Genomic DNA, 26,607 nt, shown 5'->3' with positions numbered 1-26,607 from the left:
AATTCCCCAGACTACCTGCAGGGCTCTGCATGGGTTTACTCCCATTTCCAGGCCACCATACTCAGGGCTGCTGTGATCTCTATTTTTGGATTGCCATGGCTTTTTACTGCATGGAGAATTAAGTCTAGCTGATTATTTCAAAATTTAATGGAGTACCATATGAGGTTATACACCGTAGCCTCTCTAGGTATTGAATTCAAGTTAAACAGGGGAAGGGCATTGCTAGAGAGTCTCTATCATACATTGAGCAGACAGCAGGAAGTGCAGCAGCCCTAACCTGACCCCCCAATCACCCCAACCCCCCCAGACTGATGAGTATGGCTTCCGGAAGTCCCACCCTCAGGGATGAAGCATTCATAAGAAAGCTATTCTGTTTTTATAGGGGAATGATAAGACTGTTGTTAAACTTTCAGCATAAGCACTCAGCTTTGTAGTGCTGGCCCGGGGCTGCCCTCTGTCTAGGGCAGTCCTGTCCCTGGTACAGTGTGCCCACAGCCGGGAGCGCTCATGGGTCAGCCCATGGGCAACCAACAGAAGCAAGAACTCTCCTTAGGGCAAAAGTAATGCAGCTCCTCATGGGATGGACCTCCTCAGCTGGAAACCGAAGGGGCTGACCTACCAGAGTGGTTCCTTGCTGCAGTATCTGGGCCTGAGGCAAAGGTCCAAGCCCCAGAAATTAAAATCCATACTAATCTCTAATGGTCAGTCAGGGCCCTTCTATTTTTATTCTCTCTCTCTCTCTCTCTCTCTCTCTCTCTCTCTCTCTCTTATAGGAGCACATACCAATAACATATTATTATACCATATTTTAGAAGTACTGGTGTCTTATGCCAAAACAGCAACCAGGAATCATAGATTATTAACATCATTTGTGTGAAGAGGCAGAAAATAACCTTTGAATAATCTTGTCTCGTGTCTTGAGAGAATCTCTGGTCACCACCATCTCTTATAATAAATTCAGTTAGCAAGGGAATTATGGAAACAGAGACAGAAGATGTGATGAAGGTAATGTTGATGATAATGATGATGCTGGCTCTCATTCCAGGAAATTGCCCTTCTCTTGTAAATCTGGGGTGCTTCCTTGGAGACAGAGCTCTGTAGTTAATGGTCTGTCCTTATTTCCCATAAGCTTTCCTGACCCTCAGACTGGGTACCAGAAGAAACCTCCAAATCAGAATAGTAGCTAACCTTGAAAACAGTGTCTCTCAAATTCCAGAGAAGTAAGGAAAAAAAGTGCTTTCTCCTCCCAGGCACATGTATGCCAAGAATTTACACTGAAAAACATAGCAGTCTTAGAGGTGATAAAAAGACAGTAGCTTGGAGTGGTCCAACCTGAGCTATCCAGTCCAAGGAGGCCAAAATGTGCTGTCAGTCTGTATGGCTGTCTAACAATTGCAGGAAGATAAAAGACCTTCTGGCAACTTCCTGGGCTGTGTCCACAGGACAGGGAAACCATAAGAGCTAGTCTAAACCATGAGTTTTTAAAACTGGTCAAAGAAACTTTCATTGTGTGTAAGCAGGTACAGATCAAGCAGTTTGGTAAAACCTGTCACTGCGGGGAGATTTGATATTGATAACCTGAAACCAAACCAAGAAGGATTAACGAGAGAGAGAGAGAGAGACCCACCAGTAGAAGAAATCCCCTTTCCTCTTACTTAAATATGGGGGGAGGGAACCCAAAATACAAAGAAATGGGGGAATCCCCCAAAAGAGGGTGCAACTGGAACCTTATTCCATGATTCTAATCTCTTCTCTCACCTGAAATTTCCCACATAATCATGTTGGGTGAAACTGGGACCCAGTATCTCCAAACTTGGTTATTCCCACAACAATGTGTCAAAATTAGGTGGCAGGATTATGGAAGGAGAGAACATTTCTCTAACAACTTATTAAACGAAAGTAATTCTTTCGCCCTTCAAGACAAAGCAGATAAATAGGAGCAACCTACATGTTAATCACCTTGTGATAGAGAAGCCTGAGGAAATGACACTAGATGAATCCATAAGGAGAAAGAGATTTCCTAGAGACAGAACAGTGTGGAAAGAGCAGGGTGGGACAGAGTTGGAAATAACAGAACCCCACAGTAACAACTCCACAAGCAACATCAACAACCAACATCAAGTTGGGTGAGCCTGTGGGGGGAAGCCTGTGGGGGGGGGGTGCGTTTCCTGAGAACTGTGCTTTTCGGGGACCATGGAGAATCAAACCCCAGCACACAGGCCCACCCACAGCGAGGCAGACACTCTACGGGCTCCGAAACCCCAGCCTCAGCCAGCTGCGCTGAGGTCACGCAAGCCCACGCGAGGAGGATCCACACCAGGCTCTGGCTCCAGGCATGCTGGCCCACAGCAGGGGGCTGTCTGGGACCGAGCCACACTCACCACCACAGGGGGATGCACAGCACCCCCGGCACCGTCAGCGCCAGCAGCAGCATCCGCCAGTCTCTGATGAAGTAAGCAAACAGTGGCAGCAGCATGTAGCCAACTGCAAAAAATGTGCACACTCCTAACGTAGAGAATATAATACGAACTGACTTGCCAAGAATTTCAGTTCCTGTTCAAAACAAGGGAGGAGTATTAGCATTTTAACTTACTTTAATATTTGCTGTTTTACATCAATTACCTGGCAGTTAGAGTTCGAACTGTAATTACTTGCAAAAGGGAAGAGGCACTTGTTTGCCGTGTGGCCCAGAGGAGGCATGATCAGGGTGAAGGAAAGCGGGAAGTGACCCAAGACTTGTCACCTTAGAGAAGGATGAGTTTTCATGAGATTTTAAAGGAGCCATAGATTTATCTTTTGAAGGCCATCTCATGTCACAGAAATATCATGCCCAGCCCTGAGGGGTAATCTCTTCTGAGAAGGCCACATTTCCAAAATGAGTGCCCCAGGTTGAGGAGCCGACAGGGTGCTCCAGGAGACAGTCGGGGCTCTTCTGGGGGTCTCTGTGGAGTCGTGATGTATGGAGCCTTTCCCAGAGTTCTGCACTATAAACAGACACGGGGTCTTGGGAAACAGTGGGAAGTTCATAGTTAACTGAGTCGCATTAGGACACCTTTGGCCACCCTTGAGCCCTGGGAAGTGATAAATAGGGTCCAGCTGGCTCCTGAGGTACATAGGGAAGGCTCCAGCATCCAGGGCTGAATTCCCCGCAGCCACACTGTGTCCAGAGATCAGCCCCAGGCAGAAATAGTCTATTCAGACCATGGAAAGAAAAGAAGCAGCTGATTTGCTGGCCCAGCAGGTGAGAGGCAGCTCTACAGCTGGCCACACACCCAGGGAACTTCATGGAGCCTCCCCAGAGCGCCACAAAGGGCCAAGACTGCTTGGCGTTGGGCCCTAGTTTGGGGAGAGGACACATAGGTGGCTGTTGGCTCTTGCTGTGCTCAGTGCCACAGGTCTTCCAGAGACATTGCCTGCCTCTTGGAGCTCTCAGTTGATATGGGGGAGTCTGAGAAGAAGCTCCTTCTGTTGTCACAGAGTTCCAGGCCCTTTCCGGAGTCCACTCTTGGTCCTCTGCCCCGAGGCAGAGATCTGGCCAATGGCAATGGCTCTGCCTTTTATTTGAGATCTGCCCACCACTGCAGAAAAGTAACCCAGGAAACACAAAACAGCATTCAAAGGACCGTTCAGGCTTGTCTTTAAAGAGATATTTTCTCAGATGTGTTGATATGCCCTGAGCCCAGGCTAAGGAATTAAGGGCTAATTCCAGAGAAGCAGTACAATTACTACTGTTGACCCTTGAGCAATGGGTTTGAATTCCATGGGTCCACATACACAAGGTTTTTGTTTTTTGTTTTGTTTTGTTTGTTTTTGTTTTAGTAAATAAGTATGGTACTGTAAATATATTTCTCTTCCTTATGATTTTCATAATAACATTTTCTTTTTTCTAGCTAACTTTATTATAAGAATACAGTAATAATATATTCAACATAAAAAATATGTTAATTGTGGGGCCGCTGGGTGGCTCAGTCAGTTGAGCATCCGACTTCGACTCAGGTCATGATCTCACGGTTAGTGAGTTCGAGCCCCACTTCGGGCTCTGTGCTGACAGCTCAGAGCCTGGAGCCTGATTCGGATTCTGTGTCTCCCTCTCTCTCTGCCCCTCCTCCACTCATGCTCTGTCTCTCTCTCAAAAATAAATAAACATTAAAAAAATACATATGTTAATTGACTGTGTATGTTATCAGTAAGGCTTCTGATCAATGGTAGGCTCTTAGTAGTTAAGTGTTGGCGAAGTCAAAAGTAATACATGGGATTTTCGACTGTGCGGGTGAAGGAGGGGTCAGTACCCCAACCCCCTTGCTCATGGGTCAATTGTATTTGGCTAGTTTCCCATTCTCACCACTTGTTCCTTATCCCCAACCCATTTCTTCCTCAGCATGACTTAGAGGTTTGCCTCAGTGGTTCCCTCTTGAACAGCCATTGCTAAAAAGCAGACTGTTAGAAATGTGCGCCTCTCACATCCCAGACTTGGGCAACAGCCCTAACCACCTGGGGCCTGTTATAGCCTCTCAACTAATTTCCAAAAATAGGGCCTGACTTCTCTGAAGATCATGAGTGTTAATTTCAGGTATTTTCTTACCTCACTAAGGACCCTCCTACCACTCCATAGGCAGAATCACCATGCCATGTTTCTAAACACTTTGGCTGTAATTATTGTGATGTGAGAATGGATAGGGGGTGCTTCATTCCTAAGCAGAGATTCAGAAGTGAAGCAGCAGAGGATTTGGTTGTGGAAAAAAGAAAGTGCGCAGGACCAAGGGAGAATCTTGCAGAATTGTGAAGCAAGGGAGCTCCCCCATACTTCCACGATCCTGATAAGAAAGAGAAGCGACACCACTGGGTTCCTGGATAATCTCTGTCACTAAGCTCGAGTGTCAGGGCAGAACAGAGTTGTTCTGACTTTGCAGAGTACCCATGGGAGACAGAGCTTTTTAAATCTACCACTCTGCCTTTCTGTGGAGCCACATGGATGGCATGAACCTGAAGAGTTCCTTATTAGCACGACTTCCTGCTCTGTGACTTTTAGACCATCACCCCTCTGTAAACATTATCATTGTCCTCATCATCACCATCATCTTCACACTAGCATTTATTTTGAGCCGGCAATTTGAGTCAGGTTCTAGACTAAGTGTTTACTCTATTATCTCTTTGAAGCATCACAATAATTGTGCAAAATGAATATTACTTCTGTTTTACATATAATCAGCTGAGACTTAAACAGCTGAAGCAAATGGTCTCACTTCACACCATGTATAAAAAATCACCTGGGGGCAAAGCCTGGGCCTTCTCAACCAGTTCCTCACCTGAGACTGCTAAAGGAGACATTCATGGGAGATGGGTCAGGCCATGGTCTCCTTTCAAGAAGTGAGGATTTGTGTTTTCCCTTCCTGGGCTGGTCTTCGAACCAACTGGAGGCCAACCAGCCCTCTCAGAGGAACGCTAAGAGAGGAGCCTTGATTCCTGCAGACCTTTCACAGGCTGTAGCTGCCCCACAGGTGACAGCAGTGACTTCTGGTTCTCCTGGCTGGGAATGCCTCTCCTGGCCTTGTTTACACCCTAGGTTTTTGCTTCTAGTTGGTCTTGGTCTAGTTGGTTCTTGGAGTGTCTGTTGGAAGTAAGACTCTGTCATCTAAGCCAGAAGGGCCTGTCCTGGCCAGGAGTATTTGCCTTTTGCCTGTCACTACCCCCTGAATCTAAGTACTCTCTCCAAGAGGGTACTCTGTCCAAGTGGGTGACTCAGGGAGGGTCAGGCTCACTTCTGCATTGATCAAGGCCCTTCTGTGGGAGTCATCCCAGGAACCACTGAATCCATTCCACATGGAGGCAGGACATGCTCTTCCATGAATGACTAACACAGGCCTGTGGCAGACCCCAGCTCAAGAAATAAGGTGAGGCAGTTGCCAGAATCAGGAGTAGGAGGCAGGGGCCCCTGGGTTGTGAGTACAAAAACCATATGCAGAGTGGCACGTGCAGAAAGCCTGGGCTCCTTGACACTCGCTTACTACTAGAGTAACTGTGATAAGTCCTACTTCATGGAGTTCTTATTACAAGGACTGAGATACTGTGTGTAAAGTGCCTAGTAGAGCATCTGGCATATGACAGGTTCTCAGGAACAGCTAATTCTTTTATCCTTGTCAAACAATTGAAATATGCTGGATGTCAGAGGAATGATGGGAAGTATGGTGCCTTTGACCAAGAGGTCAGACAGTAGAACCTCTCTTTGCTCCCTGGAAAATACTCAGAATTCTCTCCAAATTAACAGATATTCCCCTACTCAGGGCTACTTCTCTCCCTTCTATGAACCTAAAGAGATCATTCTAGTTAAAAGTAACATTTCCTATCTCTGCATATATCCAGCATATAGCCACCCCTACCTCACCCATGTCTCATGTCCTCAGTAACAACTGCATTGACTGCCTCTGTTGACCAGATGTAAACCCCTTGAGAACAGACAAGCGTGAGTCCTTGCTCCTCCCTGGGTCCCTCCAGATCTTTCTTCACATGATGCAGTGCAAAAAAGGGGTGACAACAAATTTCTGCATCTTTTTAATGTATTTATATCCCATCTCATCTCTTGAAGTCTTTGAGGTAGCTAATAATTTGAATACAATAAGAAAATGGTAACATTAAAGTAAAATACAAAGAAAGGTAAAAGTTATGCCTCGGAGAAAAGAACAAAAAATATGCAACTGATCACTTTGAAAAAACACTATGGCACTTCCTTAAACGGTTAAACATAAAATTACCATATGACCTGGCAATTCCACTCCTAGGTATATATACAGGAGAACTGAAAAACACATATCCACAAAAAATTCTGTACTCATATGTTTGATAGCAGCATTCTTTTTGATAACCAAAAAGTGGAAACAACCGAGACGCCCATCAACTGATGTATGGATGAACAAGATGTAGTAAATCACTCAATGGAATAATGATTCATGCTATAGCATGGACCAACCTTGAAAACATCAAGTGAAGCAAGTCAGTCACAAAGGTCACATATTGTATGATTCCACTTATCTGAAATGTTCAGAATAGATAAATCCATATGGACAGAAAGTAGATCAGTGGTTGCCAAGGGCTAGGAAAAGAGGAAAATGGGGAGTCCCTGCTAATGGGTACAGAGTTTGGGGGGAGGTGATGAAAAAGTCCTGGAGTTAAAAAGAGATGATGGTTGTACAACTTTGTGAATATAGTAATAACCACAAAAATACACATTTTAGGGGCACCTGGGTGTCTCAGTAGGTTAAGCATCCAACTTGAGCTCAGGTCATGATCTTGTGGTTCACGAGATCGAGCCCCATGTTGTGCTCTGTACTGACAGCTCAGAGCTTGGAGCCTGCTTCTGATTCTGTGTCTCCCTCTTTCTCTACTCCTCCACTGCTCATGCTCTGTCTCTCTCTTTTTCTCTCTCTCTCAAAAATAAAATAAACACTAAAAAGTTTTAAATACACATTTTAAAAGAGTGCATAGTATGGTATGCAAATTACACCTTAATTTAAAAACAATTTAGGGGTGCCTGAGTGGCTCAGTTAAGTGTCTGACTTCTGCTCAGGTCATGATCTTGTGGTTCGTGAGTTCGAGCCCTCCGTCAGGCTCTCTGCCATCGTCAGCACAAAGCCTGCTTTGGAACCTCTGTCCCTCTCCTTCTTTGCCCCTGCCCAGCTTGTGTGGGCATGCACGCTTTTTCTTTCTCTCTCTCTCTCAAAAAAAAAAAAAAACAACAACAAAAAACCATTTTAAAAATATGTGGCTAAAAAAGACTGCACAATTGATATAGTGAAATTTCAATTTTGCCTGAGCTTTCTGGTAGCCAGAGTTATAAGGGAAGATGCCATGAGTTACATACTTATGAAAAGGAAAAACACATGTAGACACCAGAGGAAGCAGAGTTTTAAATCGTTCGGCATGCTGGCACAAATATTGCATAGGAGGTTGAAGTTAGGAGTACCAGGAAAATACTGAATTAATGGATTGGTCAAGACAGGAAGGCAGTTAACTGTTGAAAATAAATTTGGACAGGTAGTGATGAGGGATAAAGGAGGAGCCTGTGGCATTTTACCCAGAAGGCTGTGGACGGCTTGAAGGCATAATTTCTGGGAAACAGTGGGAGACGGTGGGGGGGCAGCTGGAGTGTAGAAAGGGTCAGTGTCATTGGTCCTGAGTGGTCATTTCCTCCTAAACTAGCATGGTTGTGGCAGTGCCCTCACTTCCAGGGGTATCCACTTCATGTTCCTTTGGCTAGCAGTGTTCCTTCCCTTCCTTTTCTTGTCTCCTGAGATTCTGCCAGGTTTTACAATTTTTAAAAGGTCCACTTCTGCATCATTTTGAGAATGGGAGTAATTCAGATTCCTGAATTAACGTGAAGCCTCTTAAAATGAGATTATCATCACAGAGTCTTGCCAGTCCTTCCCTAGAGCCAGAGGGCAAAAGAGAAGGCCCAGACCCCAAACTTCAGTTTATTTTACTTGAAACCCGGAATTCGCTGTTTTAGCCCTGGAACACTAGAGAGCGCCGCTGTGCTGCAGGAGAAGCCAGCCTCCAAGGGCTCGCACTCCACGCCAACCATGCCACCCGGCCGGGCCCCAGGCACTAACACGAGTCCGCTGCTCCAGGGGGCACGTTGGTTTTCAGTGATGTTCTTAAATGTGCATCCAGAGAACCCAACAAAAAGAGTCTCATACGAGGATACAAAAGTCGGCAGTTTCCTGCAAGTGCAATGAAAGTGCAATAGCCAAGGAGGCTCTGGGACCCAGGTGGATGGATGGGGAGCCTGTTGCACCCAGCATCCAGCTCACTGATTGCTGGCTTGTACATGTGGGCTCTGATTGATTGTACATGATCTTACTTTCCCCTTGGCCCTGTCACTTCTCTTACACGGGGACCAGGGAGGGGAGTAGGTTGTAGTGTCAGGGCCAGCTGGGCAGGATTTCCCTGTGGGATGCTCTTCCAGCCTCAACCACTCACACAGGGGAGGTTCCAAGGCTCCGGAAGCATCCTACGCCCCTGCAAAGGCAGGACTCAATAGTGGCCGTTCAGTAGAACCTGGGGGACACCAGGTCTGGGACAAACCCCACCTGGCTCCCAATCCCAATGATAGGGTTTCTCTGGCTTCACCATGATTTTCTGCCCTTCCCTTTTAGATGGTCTTTTAGCCCCTCCTTAAAGGAGTCTGCCAATCTCAGGCAGAATCATCTGCTTTGGGAGACCTGTTTAGTCTCTGGTATGTGTCTGGCCCAAGTATAGCCACAAATTGGGCTTTTTGGACCTAGGGAGGATCACTCCTAGGAAGATGGATTCTGGGAGATTTTGCCCATGAGAACAAATAGGCTTTATTCAAGAGCCCTGTGTCCTTGCAGCCATGAAGCATTAGGAGGTTGCAATTTCATCCTAAATTCCTCCAATTTCTCATTTCTAGCACTACTGGCCTGAAGCTGTGTGTCCTCTACACAAAGGACCTTCTTTAAGAACACCTGGCTCTTGGGGCACCTGGGTGGCTCAGTCAGTTAAGCATCCAACTTCAGTTCAGGTCATGATCTCACGGTTCGTGAGTTCAAGCCCTGTGTCGGGCTCTGTGCTGACAGCTCTGAGCCTGGGGCCTGCTTTGGATTTTGTGTCTCCCTCTCCCCCTGCCCCTCCCCTGCTCACACTGTCTGTCTGTCTGTCTGTCTGTCTTAAAAAAAAAAGAACATCTGGCTCCCCTCTTTCCCCACAAGGAAGAGGGAGGCCCCCCTCCTGCCTGCTGAAGAGGGTGCTAACTGCTAAGACCATGTGGCTCCAGCATGCTCTTCCCTTCCCCCATCTTCAGACACCTTGGCTGTGGGAGCTCTTCACAAATCATTAAGGGAGTGGAATGTGAGCAATTCCATCTTAACAACCTCACAGAGAGTGTACACGTCCTCAACTAAGAGAGCATAGCATCTCCAAATCCAGGGAGTCATTCAGATTCTTAAAAGCAATCAGAATCCATCTTACCAGACGCAGCAGGAAGAATTGTTAGACTTACATTGAAAGGACATGTTAATAATTACTCTGTGACAATAGGGGCAAACTGGGTCAGCAATGAATCAACAAGGATATATTGTCAGCCTAGAGATTATAGGAACTGTTGTCTATTGTTCCAGAAGGGCCCCTCATTTCCCCTCCTCTCAGCTGGTCAGAGTCAGCAGGTGGGCTCAGAGAGCATGTTGGGGTGCTTGCTCTCATGGGTGACCCTGGTCAGCCTGCTTGGAGCTCACCTCACTTCCTCCCAGGAAATGCTGGTGAGGGCCCTGGGGGCCTCCTCATGTCTTTTAGTTTGTGTGTCCCACTCAGCAGCCTGAGACTCCAGAAGTAAGGCTGTTGTTAGGAGATAGGACTATTATCAGCAAGACTTCATCCTGCACACTGCTGATATGCTCTGGAGTGAGCTCCACCAGACCTGCCCAGGAATGGCAGACTGGCACTGAACTCCTGTCTGGCACATGCCTGCCTCTTCTACCGGTGTACCGGCTACACCATCTACCCTAAGTTCTTCCACAGGCCATGCACAGCTGCCAGGAACACTTTTGCCCTGACACAGGCAGACGTCCCAAGCTTTCAAAACTCAAGTCAAAGACATCCCCAGCACCCCAACTTTGTGCCTTTGCCAAGCCCCGTGTTGCTGAATTGTGCTCAGCTATTGTGTGGCTGGTTCCTATCAGCTCCAGCTTCTATCCACCACTACATTCCAGAGCCCAGCCTTGTGGGTGCCTGCCTTGCCTGCGACCAGATCAAAGAACCTGAGGCTTCAGCCCCCTCCCCAACACACATATGTCTGAGGCTGATCATGTTTTAGAAGCACAGCCCATGGGTTGAGGAGCCTCCTGCTGTCCTAAGAGCACTCCCTAGGCTCCTCTTCTGTGGTCCCTTCTTCCTGGCCTCTCAAAAGGTTTGAAGGAGAAGGCCTGAGCATCAGAAAACATTCTTACCTAGAATGAAGGCCACCACATAGTTGGAGATCTGTCCCATGCCCACGATGACAAATAACACAGTAAACATCTCCCAGTTGATGGAGAAAATCTGTAGGAAACTGAAGCCAGTTTGCACAGCCATGGTCGCAAAGAGGATGTTCTTCCTGCCAAACCTGTAGAATACAGCACAGCAAAAAAGATGGCATGTGCAGTTCACAGCCGGGCATGTGGCAAGCCCTGAGTCAGGCATCACTGCAGACTTTGTGTTTGTTTGTTTGTTTGTTTGTTTGTTTGTCTGTTTGTTTGTTTGTTTTCAGGGCTGTGTGACAGACTTTTCTCCCTGTCTCATCCTCCCACTTCTTCCTTGGTGAGGTCTTGGGCATCCATCTACCCAGGAGGTGGCTTCTGAGATTCAAAACCTTCTGTAAAGTCCCCATATCTTGAAATCACAGAGCGGCTCATGCAAGGACCACATAGAATTCTGCTCTTTAGAACAAGCCACAGGAAGAAGCTACCACCACATTTCTGGCACATTGCTAAGTACAGATTACAGATACATCTATCAGCAATATGGGAATTGTGTCAATCCAGAGTGAAGACTCCCTTTATGGCAGTGGTCTTCAACCTTAGCTGTACTTGAAACCCCCTGGTGCCAAAAAATGCTCACGTCAGCATCTCACCTCCTAAGATTCTTATTGTCTAGGATGCAGTTTGCATGTCAGGATTTAAAAAAAATTCCCAGATGAGTCTAATGTGCAAACAAAGTTGCAAGCCAGTTCTCTACGGGAAAAGTAGCTGTTAACAGTAGATGTGCTGAGAATTGGCTTAAGCCTTCACTTCGCTTTCTGATAGTGACCAATGAGTAGAATGGAGCACAGGCGTGGGCAAAACTGTCTCCTATGTCATTTTCCAAAATCAGATCTCAGGCTGTTGGGTTTGCTGTCCCTTTGGACTTGGTAAGTGGTGGAGTAATAGGCATTCCTCTGGGAAGCCTTCTCAACACTGCCGTTTAGCATCCCCACCTTCCTGCTCTGGTCCCCATAGAACATTCAGGGGCCAGTGGGGCACTTCTCCTGGAGCTGCAGTGCTGTCTCCTCTAGATTGAGATCCAGGAGGTCCACAACCAGCCTCGGTCAGTCTGTGGCCCTGGTGCCCTGCATAGCAGTGATGTGGGCACTCACTGTCTGGCCCTTACTTTGACTGATGGCTGTTTGTGGACAGATCATCTGCCATCTGAGAGTTAGGGATAGGATGGGGAGGCAGTGGTGATGCCAGCAGGGTGTGTGTGTGTGTGTGTGTGTGTGTGTGTGTGTGTGTATTCTTTTTTTGAGAAGTTTGGTGATATAAAGACTCCAGTCTCCAGTGGGACCATTGCCTCCTCCCGACCTTTGGGCAAAACCCTGGAAGTGCAAGGCTGGGAAAACTGAACAAAGTAAGGTTCCAATAACTAAATGAGGGCAGGGAAGATGTGAGACATTAGGGCTCCTCTTTGCACTGACTTGTTGGTATGAGGGGCCTCTCTTTCTCTGGGTAGAAATACCCAAAATTCAGTTCAACTCCCAGACAGATAGTGAATGGACAAGGGGCTCTATCCCACCCTTTCTCTCTCCCAGCCTCCTTACCTGTCTGATAGCTGCCCGGACACGAAGGAGCCAAAGAGCACACCCAGGAAGAACAGGGAGGAGGTGAGGGGCGTCTTCCAGTCATCTTCACACACTAGACTCCACTGTCAGAGAAGACAACATGAAGTATGGACCTGGCCCTCCAGCAGGCCCAGTCCCAGCCCAGATCTGAGGGAGTAGCATGGCAGCTGGAAAAGGTTCTCCTCCCCTGTGACAGGCTGTCAACTTTGTGCTAAGGGCCTAGGTCTCACCCTGGGATTGACTCTTGACTCTAGCACTTACTGGGGCAAGTCACTGCCCTCCCTGAGATTCACCTTCCTCTTCTCCAGGTAAGGGAGGGTAATGCCTTGGCTCTTCTTGCGTCCCATATCAAAAAGCTAGCCAAGGCCACGGCTGTGACCGGTGACCCCTCAGCTGTGAAGCAGTATGAAGCAAGGTAGTATTTCTGCTTCAGAAGGCATCCAAGCATGGAGGGAAGGTGTTTGAAACTCCCCAGGGGCAGGGAAGAGGGCCTGGTCCCTTGGTCCAGGCATAGAAGTTTCCTCTGCCTTGTTGAAAAGTGCAAGTGGTCTATGATTATATTTTCTGAACAGACTCCTCCAGAAAACCCTGTGTTCACTGCTCTATTCACACCATAGGCTGAGTTTGGAGCCTAAATTCAGGACCCACTGTATGGTGGGGGGTGGGTATCTATACCTCCCCAGCACCCCTTATCTCCCCTCTACACTCCTCCACACTCTTTCCTACCCTTCCTACCCAGCCTTTCCAGAAAGGTGGTTCCTCCAATTCCCCAGGGCCTGTGGGCTGTCACACCCCTAACAAGTCCCTGCTGGTAGATCCATAACATGAGGGCTTCAGCAGGAATTTCAGCTTCCAGCTCTTCAATTTAGTCAAGTCAGCAAAATTTCAAGGGAAGTTGCAAAGATTTCAAAGTGTGCTCAGTGAGCTTTCATATATATATATATGAATGAAATATATGTGTATACGTATGTATATGTATGTATATATGAAATATATATACATCCATATACACATATATACTGCAGGTACCCATAGATATTTTGGGGGCTCTGGGTCAGGGGATTGCTATGTGTGGCAAGATGATCCAGTGTACAGGAAAACCCCCTGCCTCCTACCCAATCCCCCCTCCACTTGGTGGTAGAACTGCTTCCATGACGTTCATTAAGCAGTTCAGTTCTTAATCCTCACAACTTCCCTAAAATAGATTAAAAATGAATTCACATATTTATATCACACTTCAGTCTCCAGCAGGACGCATCCAAGAGAAAAGTGTAAAACAAAAGGCTAAGGAGTCAGGGCACACAACAGAGGGGAGGAAGGGTTGCAAAATAACCAAGACAGGATTAGACCCACAGCCAGCTGTCCTGCCCAGGGGCCTGCATGCTTGCCAGAGACGCTCTGAAATCCAGCTCTGAAGATCCCTGTGGCTCAACTCGCAGGATCCCCACAGGCAAAGTGATATACTCGTTCTGCAGAATTTAGTTTTTCTGAGTACTAAGACCTGAGAGAAGTCTCTCCTGTAGACTTCCTTCCACAAAGGGGTCACGCTGTGATGTTGAGGATAAGGTCCTTGAGAACACTCCCGTCCTAAAGACAATAACAAGATTCATGAGGCCGCCTCTCCTGGCACCCACGATCCTGGCTACAGGCAGAAAGCCCAAGCATAGCTCTGCAGAGGAAAAACAAAGTGGGCCAGGAACTTGACTCTCTGTCCCCCAGGCACAAGCAGAGGATGAATCTGAGACCATGTCCAGAGTACAGTTTTTCTTCAACTGGGGTTCCTGAATGGGCTTCAGGGGAAAGGGCACAAACCCTCCAAAACTGTATGCCTGGATTCATGTGCCCTGTCATGCCATGGGTTAGAAGGCATAGACAGGACATATACCTGAATTAGTGGCCACCCACTTCTGAAAAATCACTAGCCAAAGTGTCAGAAAAGAGCTTGGAATCTGCCCCAACACACAGATTCATAAAACTGAGACTCCAAAGCCTCCTAACATGTTGTTTTGCCTGCTTTGTGTAAGAATGAACTGAGGTTCTGAGACTGGGTTTGTCTGAAGTCATAGCAGTAAATGGGCTTGCTAGATACCAGCTCAGGCTTGATCTTGTACCAACCTTGCACCCAGGTCATGCTTTGGACAAGAACTCCAAAGGTCAGGCAAATGAGCTTATTAAATACCACCCCCTATAATTCTTCATGGAAGACACTAGGACCAAGGGCAAAAGACCTCTACCACAGCCTTTAGTGCTGGGCAGAGCTGAGAAACTCTCAAGTGTGGTAGGGGTATTGATGTGTCTATTGTTCACTGTCACCATTCCATCTGCAGTCAAGCAGAAAAGCTCTTCAAAGAGAATGTGCTCTCCTTTGTGGTTTTTGAGTATTTTTCTGTCAGGATTTTGCCTTAGAGTAGGATAAATAAGACTTAAAGACAGGGGCGCCTGGGTGGCTCAGTCAGTTGAGCGTCTGACTTCAGCTCAGGTCATGATCCCACGATTCATGAATTTGAGCCCCGCGTCGGGCTCTGTGCTGACAGCTTGGAGCCTGGAGCCTGCTTTGGATTCTGTGTGTCTCTCTCTGCCCCTCTCCTGCTCTCTCTCTCTCTCTCAAAAATAAATAAACATTAAGGAAAAAGAAAGACTTAAAGACAGAAAGGAAAGAGGAAGACTGTTAGATGTGGAGCCGGGGATTACATGGCAAAGGTAGCGAGCAGGATTGGCTACCTGGTACAATCTGAAAATGCAAGACCCTTTGTTCAAAAACTATGAAGAATTTCAAGATGTTAGTAGCAGAGCATTACAAACAACTTTGGAGCCCCATATGACTGCACAGTTTGCATGCCCATAAAGAAGGCCTGGCAGTGGGTCGAGCCTGGTCCATTTAGGGAATGGAGCAGGACAAGTTCTGAATTGGGGTGCTGGGAAGGATGGGTTAAGGGCCAGCTCCCCATTGCTCTCCTACTGGAGCCCACACAGCCATGGCCCTAGGTCCCCCTTCTTCCCTGAAGAGGGGCCCAAGAAGCCCTATCAGCATCATGTGGCACAGGAGGTAGTCATGTGCACACAGCATCCACCTGTTGCGGGTTCATGGAGGGTGTTTTTGGCCTTTGGAACTCCTGCTCATACCCAGCAGAGGAAGGCAGCTGGACATCATAGCTACCCATGGTTCATTCCAAGGTTGGGCCCTCTCTTGAGAAGTTACTATGCCCAGAAAATCCGTTTGGAAAGCTGAAGCAGACCTAGTAATAGGATACAGGATTTGTAGACAAAGTTCCAGCAGCAGCTCATGAGACTAGAGTCCTAGAAATCAGCTGCCAGCCTAAAGAAGGGCCCTTTTCTCCATGGGGCTATTGTGGAGGCCAGGCCCTACCTGTGACCAGCCCCTTGGGACTTGAGGGGTGCATCTTGGTGCCCCACTAGCCAGAGCCCAGGGAACTCCCTGTGGTTAGCAATGACATTGTAGGCTGAGTGGAAGATAGTCTTAAAAAAATCTTTTTAATAGGAAAATGTTTATTTTGAGAGAAATTTTTTAAATAAAAAATTTATTTAAAATTTTTTAATGTTTATTTTTGAGAGAGAGAGAGACAGAGAGAGAGAGAGAGAGAGAGAGAGAGCAGGGGAGGGGCAGACACACACACACACACACACACACACACACACACACAGAATCCAAAGCAGGCTCCAGGTTCTGAGCTGTCAGCACAAAGCCCAACACAGGGCTCAAACCCACAAACTTGGAGATCATGACCTGAGCCGAAATCAGACGCTCAATCAACAGAGTCAGCCAGGAGTCCTGAAGAGAGTCTTTTCTTAAATAAGACAGAACTGTCCCTTGGGTCTCTGCACATATGTGTACATACAAGTACACACAAACATGCATAATGTGATTTGCTCAGAGACTAGTGGTGGACGGTTTGGTGAGGAGCTGGCTGGTGTTGCTCTGGAGCTGTGATTTCAGGTCAAGCACTAAAATTTCCAAAATATAACCCCCTCCTCCACCACACACACACACACACACACACACACACACACACACACACACCACATTGGACACAGTGTAATGTAGGAACTAACTGGCCCAAGCTGTGTAGGGTGGGGGCACCAGATATGCCTTCTCAGGGTTACCATGTCTGCCTCATCCCCAGGGTCTTAGACCTCAGGGTCTTAACATTCCTTAACATAGCAGAGTGAGTCGTTGTAGCTGGGCCACCCTTCAGCTTTGCTTTAAGAAACGAAAACCCAGGTCACAAGTTAATAGAAGACGGAAGGCCACTCTTGGCATAGAAACGCATGTCTCTCATGCCCCTTCACAGAAACATTGACTATAGTGTATTGGGTGCTCATTGTGTGCCTTGTATTATCTCATGGGATCTCAAGGTTGTCATGTGAAATGAGTACTCTCTTTATCCCTACTTTATAAATGAGGAAATGAAGGCACAGGGCAATGAAGCAACCAGCTCGAGTTCTAGTGGATTGGTAAAAGGAATTGCTTAATTATTTATTCAACCGTCATTGAGCACCTGCTCTGGGCCAGACTCTGTGTGGGGCACAAAACAGACATGGTTGCTGCCTCCACAAAGCTCAAGGTCAAGCATACTTTATAGGACAGATCAGGTGTGCTTATGTGCATGCATGAGCCCAGTAGTCCCGGGCAGGGCAGGCTCTGTTCTGGGCCACTGTGCCCTTGATCTCTGGCTAGAGAGAAAAAGAGACACCCCTTCCTCATCCTCTTTCAGATGGACAGAGTTCTAAAACCTGAACTCAATCAGGTAATCATTTTAGATAACTAACGCTTGCACCAGGCTAGGCAAATGGTGTATATTCAACAAATTGTTCATGAATGAATGCTGAATGCTGAACAATCAGGTGTAATGGAAAATGAGTTTGGGGAAAAGCATGGTATCACACCCTGTCCTTTGAAAATCACCTTTAACCTTGAACTGTGAAAGTAGCCAGTCTAGCTAGCAGTTTTACCCTTTACCAAAGCCATAAAAGAACATAAAGATAAGAGTATCCCTGTGACCTCCATAATACTGAGAACTCCAGAAGGCAGCCTGACGCTGAGCAAAGAGCACAGGCTCTCTTGGGCTCTACCACTTCTGGTTGTGTGACTTTGGGCATTCATCCACCTCTATCAGCCTGCTTTCTCATCTTCAAAGAAGTAACAAGAATACCCCTTCCTGGGGTTGTCATGAGCACAGGAAATGTAAGTACAGTGTTTAACACAGTGTCTGACACATTTCAGGCCTCATTAAATGGTCATTCACTTTCTACTAAGCTCATGCCTTTGTTCTCACAGCAAAATCATGACTTAGAACAAACAGTATGAATGAATAAGTAAAGCAGGTTACACTTAAACCTGACTAGCCAACAGAGATTCTTGGATATAAGAACTTCTTTGTCAGTGACCGAAAACCAAAAAAGCTTTTACCAGAAAGCATAAAATCCTTTTATAAATGGATATCAATCTCAGAGATTACTGTGAATGAAAAGCTAGCAATAGTCCATTTAAGAATGAAAAATAGGTTTCCATTGTGTCATCTTACACTTTTCATTCCAGGGGAAAAATAGGAAGTAGTAGTTAGTTAATAACAGAATACACATTCACGCCAATTTCTTTTTCATAACTTTGTTGTGACTAAGCTAGAAATTTCCCAGCCACATGATGGGGATGGGGGTGGGGAAATCTAGATTTTTTGTTCTTTGTGTTTATAATAGGTTCATTGAAATACAATTTACATACCATAACATTCACTCTTGTAATGTGTACAATTCAGTGGTTTTCGGCATTATTTGAAGAGTTGTGCAGCCATCAGCACTATCTAATTTGAGAACATTTTCAGCACCTCTGAAAGAAACCCCATACCCATGAACAGTCACTTCCCATTCTCTTTCCTCGGCCTCTGGCAACCACTAATATATTTTCTGTCTCTAAGGATTTGCCAATTCTGGACATTTAATTTAAGTGGAACTATACAATATGTAGTATTTTGTGACTGGCTTCTTTCACTCAGCATAATGTTTTCAAGGTTCATTCATGTTGTTTTAGCATGTATCAGTACTTCTTTCCTTTTTACAGTTGAATAATATACCATTGTATGGATAGACTACATTTTACTTAGCAGTCATCAGTTGATAGACAATGGGGTTGTTTCCACTTTATGGCTTTTATGAATAATGATGCCATGGGGGTGCCTGGGTGGCTCAGTTGGTTAAGTATCTGACTCTTGGTTCCGCTCAGGTCATGATCTCATGGTTTGTGAGTTTGAGCCTTGCATCAGGCTCAGCTCTGATAGTGTAGAGCCTACTTGGGATTGTGTCTCTCTGACCTTCTCCCCCCCCCAAAAATAAATAATAAACTTAAAAAAACATTAAAAAATAATGATGCCATGAATTTCTGCAGGCAAGATTTTGTATGGATATATGTTTTCATTTTTCTTGGGTATATACGTAGGAGTGGAACTGCTAAGTCGTGATAAATCTACATTTAACTTTCAAGAAACTCCCAAACTATTTTCTAAAGTGGCTGCACCATTTTACAATCCCAACATCAATGAACAAGGGTTTCAGTTCTCCATCTTCCTACCAACACTTGTTATTGTATGTCATTTTAACTCTAACCATCCCAACGGGTGTTAAGTGTCTCATTTGGTTTCAATTTTCATTTCCCTTATGACTAATAATACTGAACAAATTTTGTGTTGAATCTATAGATAAATTTGAGGAGTGCTGCTATCTTAACAATATTATGACTTCTACTTCATGAGCAGAACATGACATGTCTTCACATTTATTTATGTCTTCCTTTTTTTTTTTTTTAATTTGAGAGAGAGAGAGAAAGACAGTGCATGTGCACACGTGAAGCAGAGGGCAGAACGAGAGAATCCCAAGCAGGCTCCATGCTCAGCACAGAGCCTGACTTGGGGCTTGATCCCACAACCCTGTGATCAAGACCCAAGATGAAATCGAGAGTCAGTCCTTTAATGTACTGAGCCACCCAAGTGCTCCTATTTATGTCTTCTTTAATTTCTTTCAAAGATGTTTTTTAGTTTTCAGATCTCAAGTTGTTCATTTAAAAAAACTTATTCCTGAAGAATAAGTTGTGAAAACTTTCTCTCAGTTGTGCGTTTTTGTATTTGGGAATATCTTTACTTCATTTTTGAAAGATAGTTTTGCTAGAACTAAGATTCTTGGTTGACATCTTTTTTCTTTCAGCATTTTGAATATGTTACCCACTGGCTTCTGGCCTCCATTGTTTCTGATGAGAAGTCAAGGGTAAACCTTATCAGTCTTCCCTTGTATGTCACAAGTCATATTTTCTTTGCTGCTTTCAAAACTTTACCTTTGTCTTTGGGTCTCAGCAGTTTTACTATAATGTATCTGTGTGCGGAACTTTTTCTGAGCTGTGTACATTAGTGTTTTTCTTCTTCAACTTCTAACAAATGCAGTTATTTCCCATGGGGACAGCTTCAGAGCTCCATTCTTATGGCCTGCCTGTCCGCCTGGACAAAATCTCTGAGCCCTTGCTCCAGAGCCGGTAGTAGGAAAAGTGGCCCTCAGAATTGGATTCTGGGTGAGGATGGTAGCCTCTGCCTTTTCGGCTTGACTCTCCTGGGATGGAACATCTTACCTTACAAACAATCTGGGACAAGCACAACCAGGGCCCCAGTATTCTCAGCCTGTGGAATCTGGGCTTGAGCTGCCACTATATGAGTAGGAGCCAAGTAGAGGATGGGATTCCCCAATCTCTTGGCTGTACTTACCAGGAATAAAGCCTCTACAACTCGGAGCTCAGGGGATAGTGGCGGTGGGGGGGGGGGGGGGGCCGGGGGGCACTAAACCTTAAAATGTCCTCAGTCTCCTTCCTTCTTCAGATTACAGGTAAAGAAAAAACAACCATAGGTGGGGAGGCCTCAGTGGAGAGCTCTGTGGTCACTGAGGCTGAACCAAAGCAAAAGTTTGAGTGGGGTGGTAAGGATGGGAGTGGAGGCACCTGAAGAGAAGGGGACTCAGAGACCCGGCTCTCCCCCGTGCAGCCTGGCATCGGATCCACCACACATCTCCTAGGCTCCACTCTGGGAACAGAAGTGAGTGAGATGGGGTCTGTATCAGCCCTCCAGCACTGAGGGGAAGCTATGGAAGGTGCCACTGTGAACCTGACCTCCAGTCCTACAAATACACAGCAAAAGCCGCCAGCCTCAGGCTATCTGTGGCCATCGCTAGGGCATGTGAGTCAACCTGGCCCTTCCCAAGAGCCTCCAATCTCTCTCCACCATCTCTACTCCAAATGCGTGCTTTTCTTGCTCTTCTTTTGGGCTCCAGAGACATACTTAAAACCAGACCAAAGTTTCAGATAACAAGGCAGCCCTGCACTAGCCTGGAATATGAAGTGAATTTAGCTTGCTGCCAGGACGAAATTATAGTCCACTCAGAGGCATGTGCAGCTCCTGTGACCCACCCTGCCAGAGCCTTGTTTTTGTCAATACACCACCCTACCTCTTGGACTCTGTGTGAGCGTTCTGTTGTACACCAGGAGGGATGGACAAAGTTTGTTTATCCAGAAACTTGGCAGGAGATGTGGGTGAAGAAGCCTCCGGACAAAAACACATTCTGAGATCCTGGTGGCCATTGTCAGAGGAGCACAGCTGAGAGGCAACGCGCAAACTGTTTGGGGTGAGGCAGCTGATAAACAAACAGGGAAGCAATTTCAGATCAGAGCTAGGGGAAGCCCCTGAGTCTCTTTTATTTGTTTTCTGTGCAAGATCTTTCTGAAAATCTCGCTGGTGTTGGCTGGAGGTGTAGATCCCATACCTTGTCCCCTCTGGAATGTGACAGAGAGCTAGAGTGTGAACTTGGTTAATAATATTCAGGCTGTCCTGACAGCCAAGCTGCTAGTCTCTACACTCACCAGCAGCATTTCCTGGTAGCTTCTAGGCCTGACAGAAAGAAAACTGCATAAGCCTGCCTACTGCTCAAAGTTTTCATCTTTGCCAGAGGCCACCCAGGCCTCAGAGGAGGCACATCCTGTGGTATGTAGTCCCATGTAGTAGCAACCAGATATCAACCTTAGTCTATTTCATCGTCCCTCCTCTGCTACTCCCAATGCCTCCTATAAGCGCCCTATTAGCAGAGGATGAGGCCCTCATGTTCCTACCTCATACTTTTGGGTTATGGGTAGAGAATCAGTGTGTCCTCCTCTGTCTGTGCCCTGACCCCAGGTCCCAGGAAAGATGGCACGAGTCTAGTGCCCCTAGAGGCCCAGGCCCTTTGCTGGAGGCTGTATCATGCTCAAGAGCATAGCCACCAGCAGCTCCACCCACGGATTCCTAGAGGATGCAGCCAACTTCAGGAGAGGACAGAAGCCTGGATGATGGAGCAGCATGCCCGCCTCAGGCCATTGGCAGCCTGCCACAGAAAGCTGGTCCTTACCAAAAAAAGGCTCTCACAGGGCCTCTGGAGCATGGGGCCTAGGAGAAGTGGTACCCAGCTCAGAAGTGACTGCCTAGTTTTCCCAACTTGTAAACTACTTGTAATTTTGTGAGGAACTGACATACTGTTTTTCATAGTGGCTACACCTTTTTACACTCCTACCAACAGTGCACAAGAATTCCAATTTCTCCATATAACAGCCATCTTAATGGGTGTGAGGTGATATCTCACTGTGGTGTTGATTACATTTCCTTACTGATTAGTAATGTCGAGCAGATTTTCACATGCTTGTATCTCCTCTCGTAGTTAAGGAAACTGAGGCTTTGAAAAGTGATGTAACTGCTGAAGTCAGCCAAGTGGCTAGGGGTGGGGTCAGAACTGGCCCTCAAGTCTGACTCCAGAACTTCTTCTTGTGTCACCATCTCTCTGTGGAGAACCACCTCCCCCTACTCACCTACTCAGAGGTGCTTCTCCTCTCCTTCCTCCCAAACACCAGTATCCATTTGTCTTTTATTTTACTCTTCCACCAAAAAAGAAGCAAGGAAGGGAAAGCTTGCTGAGAAAAGCAAACCCTTTTCCTGCATGTGAGTGTGTGATGATGTGCATCCCCAGAGGTGCCCACAGGATCCTTTAGTAGGGCACAACAGGGGGAGCTATGGCCTTGAAGGTGAGCAGCTACCCACCCTTCACACCATGAGGTCAATGACACCAGCGAGGAAGAGAAAAGAGTTCAGACAAGCTTTTAGGGGGGCTGCAGCTAGTGGAGCCAGCTTTAGCTCAAGTTACAGGAATTGAGGTGGAGTGAGCTGATCCCCAGTCTTAGATACCCCAGGACCAGGCTGTGGGAAGGGGGTGGGCACTAGGAGCCCCTGCTAGGGGATCAATGCCAGAGAAGCACAGTCACTTCAGGGTCCAAGGTAGGCCTGGTGGCAATGCTGGGGGATCCAGAGGTGGGTCACAGGCTGAGCCCACTTTCCACAGGTCCTATAGATCCTGTAGGCACCACCCCTGGCTGGCCACCAGTCTCTTGCCAAGGAAACTCCCACAGATTCCTCACTGGTCTTCTTGCTTTTCATAGCAGCTAGAGTAAGCTTCTGCTGAAAACCCAAATCTGGCCATGTTACCCCTTGCTTAGAACCCCTATTATTTCCTCACTGCTCTCAGAATAAAGTCAATTAGTCAACATTTTTACAGTGACCACTGTGAAATGATCTCTGTAGGCATATCTAGCCTCACCTGTCATCCCCTGAACACCAGCTGCCTGGATCTATGGGAATTCCTTCCACAGAATCTGCCATGTTCTTTGCTTGGGCAAGTTCTACTCATATTTCCAGACTCAGCTCTAATTTTATCACTTTTTCTTGGAGTCTTCCCTCACCCTGTTATCTGCACAGAGACAGTAATATACTGCTCCAGGTCACACAGCAGGTCAGCCAAACTTGAATTCAGGCTCCAGAATCCTATTACTAACCAGAGTTAATGTTAGCCCTCTCTGTAACCTGGCCAGTGTGCCCCAGGGGCATGTGAGTTTTGAAAGCAGCCCCTACACCCCAACTGTCTTTAGCCCAGTGCCCAGCATAAGGCCAGACATAGTGTCTGATGATTGCTACATTGTTCTGAGACAAGAGGATTAAGGACTAAGAGGGGCCACACTGGGGTTTTTCTTGGGAGGAACACAGAGCAGGGGCAGGGCCAGAAGCTGGGAAATCCTACCTGTCTGATCAACAGCAGGAAACTGGTCTGGGTATGCCCCCCTCAGAAGGACGCGGCATCTTGTGGCCCATAGCACATGTGAAGCAAGAAGTGTAAGGGACAAAGTATGTGTGTAGCCTGACTCCTGAAACAGAAAACTTGCCACCAAACCACTTAGGATCCCAAGGTGCTAATGGCATAAACTGGAACCCCTGCCGGCCCCTGCATCCTATGCTCAGAAGAGTCTCTGTGAGTCAGTCTCTTTATGAGTACGTTGGGGCCAGAGTTATGGCTCCTGTGGCCCCTGCAGCCAGTCAGCATCAGAAGGTCCTCTGCTCCTTTTCAGAGAAATTGGAGCCTCACGATAGGACCCCAAGCTTCACCAAAATGTGTATGGCAGAGCAGTAGACCCTTTGATTCTTCCAGACCTCTGTGGCCAGGAAACAGGTCAAACCTGCCCACAGCCTGCCCTGCAACAAGGTTCTTCTCTGTGTATGCACTTGGGTTCAGCAGAGATCCCCACACCCCTCCTCATGTGAGTAGCAGGAACTTGAATCAGACTGTACATCTGAGCAGCCTGGGACTGGGCCTCTTGGGAAACAATTTCATCTGTTGTGAAACTCAAAAAGGGAAAGACAGTTGGTGACAACACTCCCTGCTCCATCCCCTCCATATTAGACTGGACCGCTCAGGAATAAGCCTCACTCGAGCCCTGCTCATGCGCAGCACACACGTGTTCGAGAAGCATAACCCAGTTGCTTGCCAGTCAGGTTTGATTGCAAGTGGGAAACTCGGACCCAGGCACTGCCAGGGAGTCTCAAGGGGTATGAGGCAGATGAAGGATCATTCACACACCCACCTCAGTCACGATGGTGGACAGGTAGATGTCCTGACTGAACTCCCAGCCATCCAGGCAGCTCTCCTGCTCCAGTTGCTCCAGATCCACATCGCGCCCCGGCTCCAGCCCCAGTGCCGAGAAGTTGGCGATCTCCGCCAGCCGGTAGCGCCGGCAGGTGTGAGGCACCTCGCGACCGTCCTGCAGCCGCAGCGGGATACTGTGGTTGCGCCACGCGCTGCTCAGGTTCGCGGTGTCGGGCACCCGGCAGCGGTGCTCCGGGGTGGCGGCCAGGAACACGACTGACATTCCATTGAAGCCGTTGGGGATGATGCTGGCGCTGAGCAGGAAGAAGATGAGGCGCTGGAAGGGCCCCCACTCGCCCAGGAAGGCCGTCACCTCGTCGTAGTCCCGCATGCTTCCCACCGTCGGTCTGCCCCAGCAACAAGGGGTGCGAAGAGCGGTCCCCGTACCGAGTCGTGCAGCAGAGAGCGTTCCCCGAGGGTGTCAGAACGTTCTCGGAGTCGTGGAAGGCTGCGGAAAATTGGGGCCCACGACCGGGGAGGGTTCCCGGGAAACAGGCTGCGTGCGTTGGAACTCTCCCGGTCGCAAAGTTAGACGCCACTGGAGGCACTACGGACCACACGCCCATCTCGGCAGGGGCGGGGAGGGGAGTGGAGGGCGGCCGCGCGGGAGGGGTGGGGCTCCCCGCCGGCTCCGCCTGGTGCTCCGCCCCCCTGCCCTTGCGACCCCGCGCCTGAGCCGCCCTGGGCTCCCAGCGGCCCGGTGAGGCAAAGCTCCGCTCCCTCGCACCCTAAGTCGCCCGCGACCCCAAGTGCGGAGGTCCCAGGCCGAAGCTCCGAAGGGGAGAGCGGGCGAAAGGCAGGAGCCGAGGCCGGACAGCGAGGTCTTGGAGAAGTCGGCCCTTGGCCCTCTCCGTGGGCGTCGCTCCAGGCCTCTCCTGAGGCAGGGGTCTCTCCGTGCGTGGCCCTTCCAATCCTGGTTCCGAGTTCAGGTGTCCTCGGGCGCCGCGCGGACGGCGAGTCCGTGGAGTCGGTGCTCAGGAGAAGCCTCTGTGAGCGCGTGGGTGACAGGAGTGCGACCTCTGCGCTGGCACCAGGCTGACAGGGCGCTCACTCCCCACCCGTCCGAGGACGAGGACGGCCGGACTCAATCACCATCCCGCGCTGCTCCGGAAAGCGTCTTCTGGCCAGCCTGGAGCTTCACCTTAAGAAAAGGGGGGAACAGGCCCAGAGCCCGGAAGGGATGAGCAAGGTCACACTGCGTCAGAGACAGGCGCTGAGGAAGGGAGGTAGGGGACAGGGGCTATCGGGTCGGTCCAGGATCCCGCTGGGGTTTCTAGAGGACTTCTAGAGGACTTCAACACGAAGTCTGGCCCTGTGTGAGAGCGCAGTAATGGAGGCGCTCTTGTCACCACCTCTGGGGTCTGATTTGGATCCCTTCATTCTCCCCATGCCCCCGGGGCTCTTTATTGGGGCTGACTGCCAGAGCCTTCTTGGACTGGAAGGCCTTTGGGTTGCAGAAGGGACCGCCCCCAGTCCAGGAACGGAGAGAGGGAGGAGGAGAAGGTCTAGTTTGGCCAGGGAAACCAGAGCAGGGGCCTCAAATAGTTCAGTGCCTGCCAAAGTCCCCCTGCTGTTGTGTGAACTAGCCCGGGGCTGTGGTCTGAGTCCTGGGGTGCAGAAGGCAGGCAGATGAGGTTGACAGGTTCAAGGTTCTACCTTTTTGGAGATTGTGTGCAAGTGTGTTTGCTTTCCAGGTCCTTGTTAAGTGGCTGAGGGACATTTCTGCCTCAGTTTATGTAGTTTTCAGTCTAACCCCTCCTCTTAGGCTGGTTTCTCATTCCTTTTCTCACTCCCTTAGAACCTGTTTCCTTTCCTTTTTTTTTTTTTTTTTTTAAGCTTATGTTTTTGAGAGAGAGAGAGAGAGAGAGAGGGACCAGGTAAGGAGTAGAGGGAGAGGGAGAGAGAATCTTAAGCAGGCTCCATGCCCAGCATAAACCTAGTGCAGGGTGCAGGGCAGGGCCCCAGCTCAGTACCTGTGAGATCATGAC

General features: G+C 48.0%; 1 protein-coding gene across 2 annotated transcripts in view; it reads right to left on the bottom strand.

The window, feature by feature from the left end:
• LOC121010675 (solute carrier family 22 member 4) overlaps nucleotides 1-25,212 on the bottom strand; it is a 43,338-nt gene extending 18,126 nt beyond the window's left edge. The window contains exons 1-4 of one of the 2 annotated variants that reach the window (XM_040444421.1): nucleotides 24,558-25,212; nucleotides 12,560-12,663; nucleotides 10,956-11,110; nucleotides 2,382-2,553 (exon numbers count right to left, since the gene is read on the bottom strand). In XM_040444421.1, the coding sequence (XP_040300355.1) occupies nucleotides 2,382-2,553; nucleotides 10,956-11,110; nucleotides 12,560-12,663; nucleotides 24,558-24,950 (824 nt within the window). In that variant the 5' untranslated portion in view covers nucleotides 24,951-25,212. The remainder of the gene's footprint in view (nucleotides 1-2,381; nucleotides 2,554-10,955; nucleotides 11,111-12,559; nucleotides 12,664-24,557) is intronic. The other variant, XM_040444422.1, reaches the window with a different exon arrangement.
• Nucleotides 25,213-26,607: the final 1,395 nt, after the last annotated feature.

This window comes from Herpailurus yagouaroundi, unplaced genomic scaffold (genome assembly GCF_014898765.1).
Source record: "Herpailurus yagouaroundi ecotype Mexico unplaced genomic scaffold, PumYag 192, whole genome shotgun sequence".
In the NCBI taxonomy this organism is placed as follows: Eukaryota; Metazoa; Chordata; class Mammalia; order Carnivora; family Felidae; genus Herpailurus; species Herpailurus yagouaroundi.
The sequence above is the reverse complement of the archived record's forward strand: the minus strand, read 5'-3'. Positions and strand labels throughout refer to the sequence as shown.